The 12,714-nt window shown below is 41.8% G+C and overlaps 1 protein-coding gene across 1 annotated transcript in view; it reads left to right on the forward strand.

Annotated features, from left to right (window-relative positions):
• Positions 1 to 9,828: 9,828 nt before the first annotated feature.
• Positions 9,829 to 12,714, forward strand: part of pinx1 (PIN2 (TERF1) interacting telomerase inhibitor 1) — a 91,006-nt gene continuing 88,120 nt past the window's right edge. The window contains exons 1-2 of the mRNA XM_060821270.1: positions 9,829 to 9,964; positions 12,173 to 12,282. Of these exons, the coding sequence (XP_060677253.1) occupies positions 9,946 to 9,964; positions 12,173 to 12,282 (129 nt within the window). The 5' untranslated portion in view covers positions 9,829 to 9,945. The remainder of the gene's footprint in view (positions 9,965 to 12,172; positions 12,283 to 12,714) is intronic.

Here is a 12,714-nt window from a genome sequence, read left to right on the forward strand (position 1 = left end):
GTTTTTAAACGTTGCAATTGTACTAGCCTCCACCACTTCCTCCGGCAGCTCATTCCATACACGTACCACGCTCTGCGTGAAAAAGTTGCCCTTGAGGTCTCTTTTATATCTTTCCCCTTTCACCCTAATTCTCTAGTTCTGGACTCCCCAGCCCAGGGAGAGACTTTGTCTATTTATCCTATCCATGCCCCAGATGATTTTATAAACCACTATAAAATCATCCCTCAGCCTCCGATGCTCCAGGGAAAACAGTGTCAGTCTATTCAACCTCTCCTTATAGCTCAAATTCTCCAACCTTGACAATATCCTTGTAAATCTTTTCTTAAACCTTTCAAGTTTCACAACATCCTACCATACAAAAGAGACCAGAATTGCACACAACATTCCTAACAGCAGCCTAATCAATGTCCTGTGCAGCCGCAACATGACCTCACAACTCCTGCACTCAATACTCTGACCAATAAAGGAAAACATACCAAACGCCTTTTTCACTATCCTATCTACCTGCAGCTCCACTTTCAAGGAATTATGAATTGCACTCCAAGGTCTCTTTGTTCAACAATATTCCTTAGGATCTTACCATTAAGTGTATAAGTCCTGCTCAGGTTTGTTTTTCCAAAATGCAGCACCTCACATTTATCTGACATAAACTCCATCTGCCACTCCTCAGCCAACTGGCCCATCTGGTCAAGATCCTGTTGTAATCTGAAGTAATCTTTTTTGCTGTCCATTTCACCTCTAATGTTGGTGTCATCTGCAAATTTAGTAACTATGCCTCTTATGCTCACATCCAAATCATTTATATAAATGACGCAAAGTAGTGGACCCAGCACCGATCCTTGAGGCATTCCACTGGTCACAGGCCTCCAGTCTGAAAAAAACCCTCCACCACCACCCTCTGTCTTCTACCTTTGAGCCAGGTCTGTATCCAAATGCTTAGTTCTCCCTGTATTCCACGAGATCTAACCTTGGCTAACCAGTCTCCCATGGGGAACCTTGTCAAACACCTTACTGAAGGCCATATAGATCACGTCCACAACTCTGCCCTCATCAATCCTCTTTGTTACTTCTTCAAAAAACTCAATCAAGTTTGTGAGATATGATTTCCCACGCACAAAGCCATGTTGACTATCCCTAATCAGTCTTTGCCTTTCCAAATACATGTACATCCTGTCCCTCAGGATTCCCTCCAACAATTTAACCACCACTGACGTCAGGTTCACTGGTCTATATTCCCTGGCTTGTCCTTACCACCTTTCTTAAACAGTGGCACCATCTTAGCCAACCTCCAGTCTTCCAGCACTTCACCTGTGACTATCGATTATACAAATATTTCAGCAAGAGGCCCAGCAATCACTTCTCTAGCTTCCCACAGAGTTCTAGGGTACACCTGATCAGGTCCTGGGGATTTATCCACTTTTATGCATTTCAAAACATCTAGCTTCCTCTATAATACGAACAGTTTTCAACATGTCACAATCTATTTTCCTACTTTCTATATCTTCTATGTCCTTTTCCACAGTAAACACTGATGCAAAATACTCGTTTAGTATCTTCCCCACCTACTGTGGCTCCACACAAAGGCCACCTTGCTGATCTTTGAGGGGCCCTATTCTCTCCAGAGTTACCCTTTTGTCCTTAGTGTACTTGTAAAAACTTTCTGGATTCTTCTTAACCGTATTTGCAAAAGCTATCTCATGTTCCTTTTTTGCCCTCCTGATTTCCCTCTTAAGTATCCTCCTACTGGCTTTATACACTTCTAAGGATTCATTCGATCTATCTTGGCTATACCTGACATATGCTTCCATCTTTTTCTTAACCAAACCCTCAATTTTTTTAGTCATCCAGCATTCCCTACACCTATCAGCCTTTCCTTTTACCCTAACGGGAATATACTGTTTCTGGACTCCTGTGATCTAATTTCTGAAGCCTTCCCATTTCTCAGCCATCCCTTTACTTGCGAACATCTGCGCCCAATCGGCTTTTGAAAGTTCTTGTCGAATACCGTCAAAATTAGCCTTCCTCCAATTTAGAACTTCAACTTTTAGATATGCTTTCCATCACTATTTTAAAACTAATAGAATTATGGTCGCTGGCCCCAAAGTGCTCCCGCACTGACTCCTCAGTCACCTGCCCTGCCTTATTTTCCAAGAGTAGGTCAAGTTTTGCACCTTTTCAGTAGGTACATCCACATACTGAATCAGAAAAGTTTTACTGTCATTGCTGATGAAAGCTTCAGCCCACTGCCCAACCATGCCATTACTTTGTGATGAAGGGCATGTGATTTATATATATTCATAAGACCATAAGACATAGGAGTGGAAGTAAGGCCATTCGGCCCATCGAGTCCACTCCACCATTCAATCATGGCTGATGGGCATTTCAACTCCACTTACCAGCGTTCTCCCCGTAGCCCTTAATTCCTCGAGACACCAAGAATCTATCAATCTTGGCCTTGAAGACATTTAGCGTCCCGGCCTCCACTGCACTCCGTGGCAATGAATTCCACAGGCCGACCACTCTCTGGCTGAAGAAATGTCTCCGCATTTCTGTTCTGAATTGACCCCCTCTAATTCTAAGGCTGTGTCCACGGGTCCTAGTCTCCTCGCCTAACGGAAACAATTTCCTAGCGTCCACCCTTTCCAAGCCATGTATTATCTTGTACGTCTCTATTAAGTCTCCCCTTAATCTTCTAAACTCCAATGAATACAATCCCAGGATCCTCAGCCATTCCTCATATGTTAGACCTGCCATTCCAGGGATCATCCGTGTGAATCTCTGCTGGACACGTTCCAGTGCCAGTATGTCCTTCCTGAGGTGTGGGGACCAAAACTGGACACAGTACTCCAAATGGGGCCTAACCAGAGCTTTATAAAGTCTTAGTAGCACATCTCTGCTTTTATATTCCAACCCTCTTGAGATAAGAGACAACATTGCATTCGCTTTCTTAATCACGGACTCAACCTGCATGTTTACCTTTAGAGAATCCTCGACTAGCACTCCCAGATCCCTTTGTGCTTTGGCTTTACTAATTTTCTCACCATTTAGAAAGTAGTCTATGCTGTTATTCTTTTTGCCAAAGTGCAAGACCTCGCTCTTGCTTACGTTAAATTCCATCAGCCATTTCCTGGACCACTCTCCCAACCTGTCTAGATACTTCTGTAGCCTCCCCACTTCCTCAGTACTACGTGCCTGTCCACCTAACTTTGTATCATCGGCAAACTTCGCTAGAATGCCCCCAGTCCCCTCATCCAAATCATTAATATATAATGCGAATAGCTGTGGCCCCAACACTGAACCCTGCGGGACACCGCTTGTCACCGGCTGCCATTCTGAAAAAGAACCTTTTATCCCAACTCTCTGCCTTCTGTTAGACAGCCAATCCTCAATCCATCCCAGCAGCGCACCTCGAACACCATGGGCCCTCACCTTGCTCAGCAGCCTCCCGTGTGGCACCTTATCAAAGGCCTTTTGAAAGTCTAGATAGACCACATCCACTGGGTTTCCCTGGTCTAACCTACTTGTTACCTCTTCAAAAAATTCCAACAGGTTTGTCAGGCATGACCTCCCCTTACTAAATCCATGCTGACTTGTTCTAATCAGACTCTGCTCTTCCAAGAATTTAGAAACCTCATCCTTAATGATCGATTCTAGAATTTTACCAACAACCGAGGTTAAGCTGATTGGCCTATAATTTTCCATCTTTTGTCTTGATCCTTTCTTGAACAAGGGGGTTACAACAGCCATTTTCCAATCATCCGGGACCTTTCCTGACTCCAGTGACTCTTGAAAGATCGCAACCAATGCCTCTGCTATTTCCTCAGCCACCTCTCTCAGAACTCTAGGGTGTATCCCATCGGGGCCAGGAGATTTATCAATTTTAAGACTTTTTAACTTTTCTAGCACTATCTCTTTCGTAACGGCAACCATACTCAATTCAGCCCCGTGACTCCCTTTAATTTTTGGGATATTACTCATGTCTTCCACTGTGAAAACTGACGCAAAGTACTTGTTAAGTTCTCCTGCTATTTCCTTATCTCCCATCACTAGGCTTCCTGCATCAGTTTGAAGTGGCCCAATGTCTACTTTTGCCTGTTGTTTGTTTCTTATGTATTGAAAGAAACTTTTACTATCATTTCTAATATTACTGGCTAGCCTACCTTCATATTTGATCCTCTCATTTCTTATTACACTCTTTGTTATCCTCTGTTTGTTTTTGTATCCTTCCCAATCTTCCGATTTCCCGCTGTTCTTAGCCACTTTATAGGATCTCTCTTTTTCTTTAATATATTTCCTGACTTCCTTTGTCAGCCATGGTTGTCTAATCCCTCCCCGGATAATCTTTCTTTTCTTGGGGATGAACCTCTGTACAGTGTCCTCAATTATACCCACAAACTCCTGCCATTTTTGCTCTACTGTCTTCCAGGTTAGCCTCTGCTTCCAGTCTATTTTTGTCAGTTCCTCTCTCATGCCCTCATAATTACCTTTATTTAACTGTAACACCATTACATCCAATTTTGCCTTCTCTCTTTCAAACTCCACACTGAACTCTACCATATTATGATCGCTACTTCCTAAGGGTTCCCTTACTTTAAGATCTTTTATAGAGTCTGGTTCATTGCAAAGCACTAGGTCCAGAATAGCCTGCTCCCTTGTGGGCTCCATGATAAGCTGTTCCAAAAAGCCATCCTGTAAGCATTCCATGAATTCCCATTCTTTGGATCCACTAGCAACATTATTTACCCAGTCCACCTGCATATTGAAGTCTCCCATGATCAATGTGACCTTGCCTTTCTGACATGCCTTCTCTATTTCCCGGTACATGTTGTGTCCCTGGTCCTGACCACTGTTAGGAGGTCTATACACAACTCCAATTATGGTTTTTTTGCCTTTGTGGTTCCTCAATTCCACCCACACAGACTCCACATCATCCGACGCTATGTCATTCAATACCATTGATTTAATTTTGTTCTTAACTAACAAGGCAACCCCATCCCCTCTGCCCCCCTCTCTGTCTTTTCAATAAGTTGAAAAACCATGGAGGTTTAACTGCCAGTCCTGACCCCCCTGTAACCAAGTCTCTGTGATGCCTACCACATCATAATCATTCACTATTATCTGTTCATCAGCTTTGTTATGAATGCTACGAGCATTCAGGTAAAGTGCCTTAATGCTAACTTTCTTATCATTAGAGATGTTGGAAGTCATATGATGTCCTAAGCTATCCTTGCTTTTTTCTGCATTCTCAGTCTGCCTCAATTTTAAATCCGCCTGGACACATACTATCCTGCTGTTTATCTTTCCATTTAATGCCATACTCCCATATTCATATCATTCATTTTTGAGTTTGGATTTTAAACAAATGGCATTTGAATTTTAGTCTGTGGCGATGATTTAATGATTGTCAGTATTTCTGGACCCATGACTTTAAAAAAAAATCAGTATGATTGTGAGTGTTCTTGACATGATAATGGGAATTTATTTTCTTTGTGAGAGTTTTACGATTGGATTGACTAAAAATTGAAGACCATCAGTTTCTCTCAGTTAGAAAAATCAAACCCATGGCTTGGGAAACCATTGTTTTCAATTTGCAAAAGTATTGTGGTTAGATGTATGAAACAGCTTTTCTTAGCTCGTTCTGTAAACTTAGGGAACAGGTTACCTCACTGTAGAGATTTGAGTTGAAAGATCCAGGCCAGATGTGTTTGGATAGCACTCTGATCGGGTTATTTAAAATTTAAGCTCAGTTTGTATCTAATCACAAAAAAGGCTATCAATCTCTCCAAACTAGGAATTGAGAGAAACAGGGATGTCAAATCTAAAAATGTGAGAGAAGGGAATTCTGTGTAGTGTGAGTACTCTCTAATGTGGGTGGTGTTGGGATCGATGGGATTGTACGTTGTCCCATGCATTCTGAAACCTGTTAAGTGTTATAGCTTGATTTATTTGATTTTATCTTCATTTCTATTGTGTAATAAATTCCTGTTTTATTGTTAAAATCAAAGCTGAGGCATTGTGTGCTTGTAATCAGTGAAAAATCACCTTGCTAACTAAAACCAAACAAAATCTGATCTGTCAAGATAGATTTCGGTCTGGTATCTGACTCAAATTTGCTATTTGAAAATGTGGCAATTATATTCCTGCATTACAACATGACTATACCTCATAAGGATGTATTTAATTGGATCTAAAGTGCTCTGTGACATCCTTACGTTGTGAAAGGCAGAAGGTTAAGACAAATTATTTATTTTGTTTTTTTTCCTTTAACGGTAATAACTTTCCTAGACTACTATTCTCACTGTCCCCATCACCTGACAGGCTGACTTTGTTACATGGATCAATTTGTGCATTGTGGAAAACACCAAGAAAAGATCTCACCTCCAAACTGCATGTTACTCTGCTGGTTCTTGCCAGCAATACCTCCATAAGACTACAAGACCATAAGAAATAGGAACAGGAGGCAATTCGGCCATTTGAGCCTGCTCCATCATTTACTAGGATCATAGCTAATCCAACATCCCTCACGTCCACTTGCCCATCCTTTCCCCATAACCCTTGATACCCTTAATGGTCAAGAGTCTATCCACCTTAGTCTTAAATATACCTTGAAGACTCTGCCTCCACAGCTCTCTGTGGCATCTGATGCCCATCTTAATGGGGCAGCTACTCTTCTGCATGCTCAGTTGTGTGAACAACTAGGATGAGCCAGAGAATAGCATGCAAGTTAGGCAAAGGCAGACATAGGTAATACGCTGACTGGGTCGTGAAAATGAGCTATTAGTTTAATAAGACTCCTGGGACGAGGGTGTCACTGGCAGGCCAACATTTATTGTCCATTCCTAGTTGCACTCAAAAAAGTGGTGGTGAGCTATCTCTTAAACTGACGCATGGCACATGCTGTAGGAGAGCCACAATCCGATTAGGGAGTGAAATTCAGGATTTGACTCAGTTACACTGAGGAACAATGATATATGTCCGAGTTAAGATGGTGAGTGGCTTCAAGAGGAACTTACAGGCCAATGGGGTGTTCAGATGCAACTGTTGACCTGATTCTTCTTTTCTTCTTGATGGAAATGGTTGTGGGTTTGGAAGGTACTATCTAAGACTTTTTCGTGAATTTAAGCATTGTATTTTGTGAATAGTACACACTGACGCCTCTCAGAAATGGTGGTAGAGACTGGGTTTTTGTGGATATAGTGTCAATCATATATTGACCGGTTGTTGGTACAGAGTTCTTTAGGACAACCAACAAATCAAATGTCATATACAAAATACCCTGCAAGGATGACAACAAACACTATATTGAACAGACAGGCAGAAACTAGCCATCAGGATACACGAGCACGAATTAGCCACCAAAAGACATGACCAATTATCCCTAGTGTCCTTACACACAAAGAAGGACACCACTTCGACTGGGACAACACATCCTAGAACCGTCTAATCAGAGACACGCACAGGAATTTATAGAGGCTTGGCATTCAAATCAGAACTCCATCAATAAACACATCGATTTGAACCCTAACTTCTGAGAAAAAGATTAGGAAATGATATCACTCACCTTAACAGATCAAGACACATAAATAGAAAACAAGATGGAACACCAAAGCATCATTGGAGGCTCACTGATGATGTTACTTAGCTCAGAGATGATGGTGGCGAAACATCTGAGAACAAACTTAACAGCTCAGCAAGCAAACTTACAACCTGAACCTCAACCTGAGGTATACATCTTCTCAAAAATTGCAATGAGTTACATTACTACAGTTTTCTTAGCCTTTGAGGTGCTGTTGTAGCCACTGTATATCTGTGATGAGACCAGTTGAGGTTCTAGTCAACTGTAATGTCAGAATGTTGATAGTGAAGGATTTAGTGATGGCAATACCATTTAATAACAAAGGGTTGTAGTTAGATTTTTCGAACTGGAGATGGTCATTGCCTGGCAATCGTGTAGCACAAATGTTACTTTCTTGCCCCCTTTCAGCCAATCCTGGATATTGTCAAGGTCTTGTTGCATTTGGACATGGACAGCTTCAGGATCTGAGGAGTCACGAGTAGTACTGAACACTGTGCAATCATCACCAAACATCCCTACTTCTGACCTTATGGGGCAGAGAAGGTTATTGATGAAGCAGCTGAAGATGGTTGAACTTGGAACATTATCCTGAGTTATCCTGGACGAACAAAGAACAAAAATAGGATATAAGGTTGTTAAGTGTATGGTATTAGGCAGCAATTAATATTTTAAAATGACCTAAAAAAAACTAATAATGGTCAACTGAACCATTTGTGATTAAATAGGGGAAGAGAAGGTGTAAGCTAAAAACATTTTGGGGAAAGAAAACTGAGTGTAGGAGAGGGGAGGTCCATAGGTACTATACTATTGACTAAGTAAGTTAAGTTGCTCTATATAACATTGTGGCCAGAAACTGGACTTACATGCACAGTCGACATCACAGTATTTTAGAAGTCGATGGCCTAATGGTTTTATCGCTAGACTGTTAATCTAGAGCCACAAGTAATGTTTTAGGGATCAGAATTTGAATCCCCCCCATGGCAGATGGTCAAATTTTAATTCAGTATAAAAAGTCTGGAATTAAGAGTGTAATGACAGCTATGAAATCATTATCGATTCTCAGAAAACCCCATCTGGTTCACGAATGCCTTTTACAGAAGGAAGCTGCCATCTTAGTCTGGACTATATGTGACTCCAGACTCCCAACAATACAGTTGACTCTAAACTGCCTTCTGGGATGGGCAATTAATACTGTCCACCCACCAATGCCCTCATCCAGTGAATGAATTTTAAGAAATGTTAACATTACAATCTAGCTTTTAGCAGTGTGGCACCATCAGTCTTGTACAAAGATGCCCACTGAGACATTGCATGCTTTTGGCATTGATTTTCTTTTTATATTTATATCATTCTGGCACTACCTACAGGTGAATCTCAGATGTCCAGTAACAGTGAATATATCAAGCAGACTAAGCAGCCAGTCAGGAGAAAGTGGGACTGTAGATGCTGGAGATCAGAGTCCAGAGTGTGGTGCTGGAAAAGCACAGCAGGTCAGGCAGCATGAAGGGGCAGGAGGATTGAAGATTTGGGCAAAAGCCCTTCATCAGGAAAGTTTAGGCAGCATCCAAGGCAGCATCCTTGGGAAGGCAGCATACACATGAAATAAAAGTAGAAGTTGAAGTGAAATAATGGAATGGAGGGAATCTAGCTTCTCTTCTTTTCTGTCTTATTATCAACAATCCATTAGTTGTCTATTCCTGATGAAGGGCTTTTGCCCAAAATGTCGATTTTCCTGCTCCTTGGATGCTGCCTGACCTGCTGTGCTTTTCCAGCACCACTCTAATCTATACTCTGGTTTCCAGTATCTGCTGTCCTTGTTTTTACCTTTACCTTCACTCCACCCCATGGTCTCACAGAATGAATATTATTCGTTGCTGCTCCTAGTTGTGATGGCTACTGGACTTGAAAGATTAACTCTGCTTCCTCTCACGGATACTACCAGACCTGCTGAGATTCTCAAGCAATTTCTGTTTTTCTTAATTTCAGATCTCCAGCATCTGTAGTTCTTTGTTTAATGTAATGGTGTTGAGAATGCTTTCTCTAATTCCCATTCGTTTTTAAAAAAAACTTAAGATATTTAAAATATTGGCATATTTGATTGAATTCTGCGTTTGGCTGGTTATAAAATTCGAAAAGTCAGTCAATTGAATCACACACAACATTTATAAAACTCCCAACATGCAGCTCCAGCTGGAAGCCGGAGCATGCGCAATCACCGCACTTTGCCCACGCCACAGGTCGGGCATGCGCAGTCTCATCGCTGGCCTACCGGTCTGTCGTTGCTTTACATTCCGAGGCAAGGAAACGATTGATTCGAGACAAAGTGGTGCATTTCCGACAAACTCGTGGTTATTCAATTTGTGGTGGCGATGGCGATGCTGGCAGAACGTGAGTATAGGACTGGCACGTGCACCGTTTTAGAAGGTCCCCCGGAATTACTGGTCTGGGTCTGGGTGAGGGTATTCATTACAGTGTCTCACTGAAAAGTGCATTTGTACAGCACATTTTACAATCCCAGCATGTCCCAAAATGCTTCATAGCCCATGGAGTTCTTTTTCTCATCCGAATGGTGTCGTTATGTAAGAAATCCGTACAGCAAAATACCACAAACTGCAATGTTGTCTGACAGTTTTTAATTTTTGCTGCCATTTGAGGGATTAATACTATAGGCCAGCGTATTGTTCACTTTCTGCTTTCTGAAATAGTGCTGTGGAATGTTTTACGTTATCAGAGGGAAGACAGAGTCTTGGTTTAACATCCCATCAAAAAGGTAGCAACTCCCACTTGCTAGCATTATCCTGAACCACACACAAACCATCTAGCCAGCTGAGTTTGGTGAGGGGGGAAGCTTGTGAGCTGACAGGAGTTAAATATGAAAAGCCAGGAATTTTATGACCTGGTTTGGGTGGGCAGTTGTTAAATTGAGATGCTCAATTAATAGTGTGAAAATGATTGGTTAAATAAGCCTCCATAGGCTTAGCTATGTTGAGAACATATAAAAAGAGGTAAGCACTTAGTATTAGCTGGTGAAATTTGCATTGATGCCATTAATGAGGTGGAAGATGAGGTTCTTCTTCCAGGTGTCAGGGGGTTAGGGAGTGGCAATGGAGGAAGCTCAGGACCTGCATGTCCTTGGTGGAGTGGGAGTGGGAGTGGGAGGGGGGAGTTGAAGCATTTGGCCCTGGGGTGGTAGGTTTGGTAGGAGCAGGTGTCCCAGAGATTTTCTTTGAAGTGCTCTACAAGGATCCTGTCACCCCATTGTAGAGGAGACTGCATTGTGAGCAACAGATACGGTAAATGACGTGTGGAATTGTAGGTGAAACTTTGAATATGGAAGGCTCCTTTGGGGCTTTGGGCAGAGGTGGTGGTGGTTGGCGGGAGTGTGAGTACAGATTTTGCTATTCCTCCGGTGGCAGTGAAAGGTGCCGGGAGGGGAGGGAGGGTTAGTGGGGGATGTGGACCTGATGAGGGAGTTGCGGAGATAAGCTTTTTTTCCCCAGGGTGAAGAATTGAATAACAAGAGGTCATGCTTTCAGCATGAGAGGAGAAAAGTTTAAGGGGGATACACACGGCAATTACTTTACATAGAGGGTGGTAGGTGCTTGGAACATGTTGCCAGTAGAGGCAGGCATGGTAGATTCATTTAAGTTGCGTCTGGACAGATGCATGAGTAGGTGGGGAGCAGAGCGATACAGATGCTTAGGAATTGGGCGATAGGTTTAGACAGTGGATTTGGATTGGCTCAGGCTTGGAGGGCTGAAGGTCCTGTTCCTGGGCTGTAAATTTTTGTTCTTTGTACTTTTTATTAGCTGTTGCATTGACTACATGACAATGTTTGGGACACAATTTAGTTAGTAATTATACAAAAATCACTTCAGTACAGGATATAATGATACCACTGTGCTTTGTTCCAAATACTTAGGCATTAAATGTGTCAAAAATTAGTTATGTTTAAAAATAACAGTCTCAGGTGCACCAATTGAAAACTGAGTGAAAGTGTTAAAGAATTAATTGACTCTGATGCCCTCATCTCCAACAGATATGCGCAACCAGATTTATAATCCTGCAATTTGTGTAACACTGTTCAGTACATTTTGAGCTGAAACAAGAAATGTGAAGCTAAATCTGTTGTCCACAGCAAATGTCTTTTGAAGAGAAAAAGCAAAAAGTACATTCAGATGTGCAAAATAAGTTGCTTCTTTCTAACCTACTTGCCTTCACTTTTCTCCTCTTTTTTTCCTCCAATCCCTTCCCTTGACATCCAGGAGATAATGAGGATTGCAAATGCTGGAGAAGTTAGAGTCGATGAAGTGTGGTGCTGGAAAAGGCATAGCAGTTCAGGTCAGGCAGCAACTGAGGAGCAAGACAGTCGATTTGGGCTTAACCCTTCATCAGGTTCTGACCTGCTATGCTTTTTGCAGTGCTACACTTTGTTGACTTTTCCTTGATATCCCACTTATTATCTTGTTTGACTTATACTTGGGGACTTGTGTGGAGTGACAGATGTGGGACTAATGTCTCTGGTGTAAGTGTAACAGGAACGGAATTTGCAAGACCAGATGGAATATCATTCGGGTTTCCTTTTTTATTTTGTAGCCCGTAGAAAGCAGAAGTGGTCTGTGGATCCAAGGAACAACACCTGGAGCAATGATGAGTCCAGATTTGGGCAGAAGATGTTGGAAAAAATGGGGTGGTCGAAAGGAAAGGTGAAAGCAGAGTGAAATGTGTGAATTATGAATAATTTGTTTAGTTTTTATTAGAATGTTTGAGGATGATTTTTTAAAAAAATTATCCACCTTCTCAGATACAGTTTGTCCTGATTTGCTCTGTCTAAACTCCCTCTAATTTTGAACATCTTGAATAAAATCTCCCTTTTGCCTTCTCTGCTCTAAACAGAACAATCATACATGTAGATGAAAGTTTGTACCATTGGCACCTAGTCAAAAATACTGTATTGTGGATATTGGAAATTGTAATAAGAGCAAAAAATGCTAGAAATGTTTAACAGGCCTTGCAGCATCTGTGGAGAGAAGGAGCAAAGTTAATATTTCCAGTTCATTACAGCGCTTACTACTCATCCCTTATTATTCATGAGACGTGGTGGTGAACTGCCTTCATGACCAGCTGCAAACTATTTA

Source organism: Hemiscyllium ocellatum, chromosome 3 (genome assembly GCF_020745735.1).
Source record: "Hemiscyllium ocellatum isolate sHemOce1 chromosome 3, sHemOce1.pat.X.cur, whole genome shotgun sequence".
NCBI classification, from domain to species: Eukaryota; Metazoa; Chordata; class Chondrichthyes; order Orectolobiformes; family Hemiscylliidae; genus Hemiscyllium; species Hemiscyllium ocellatum.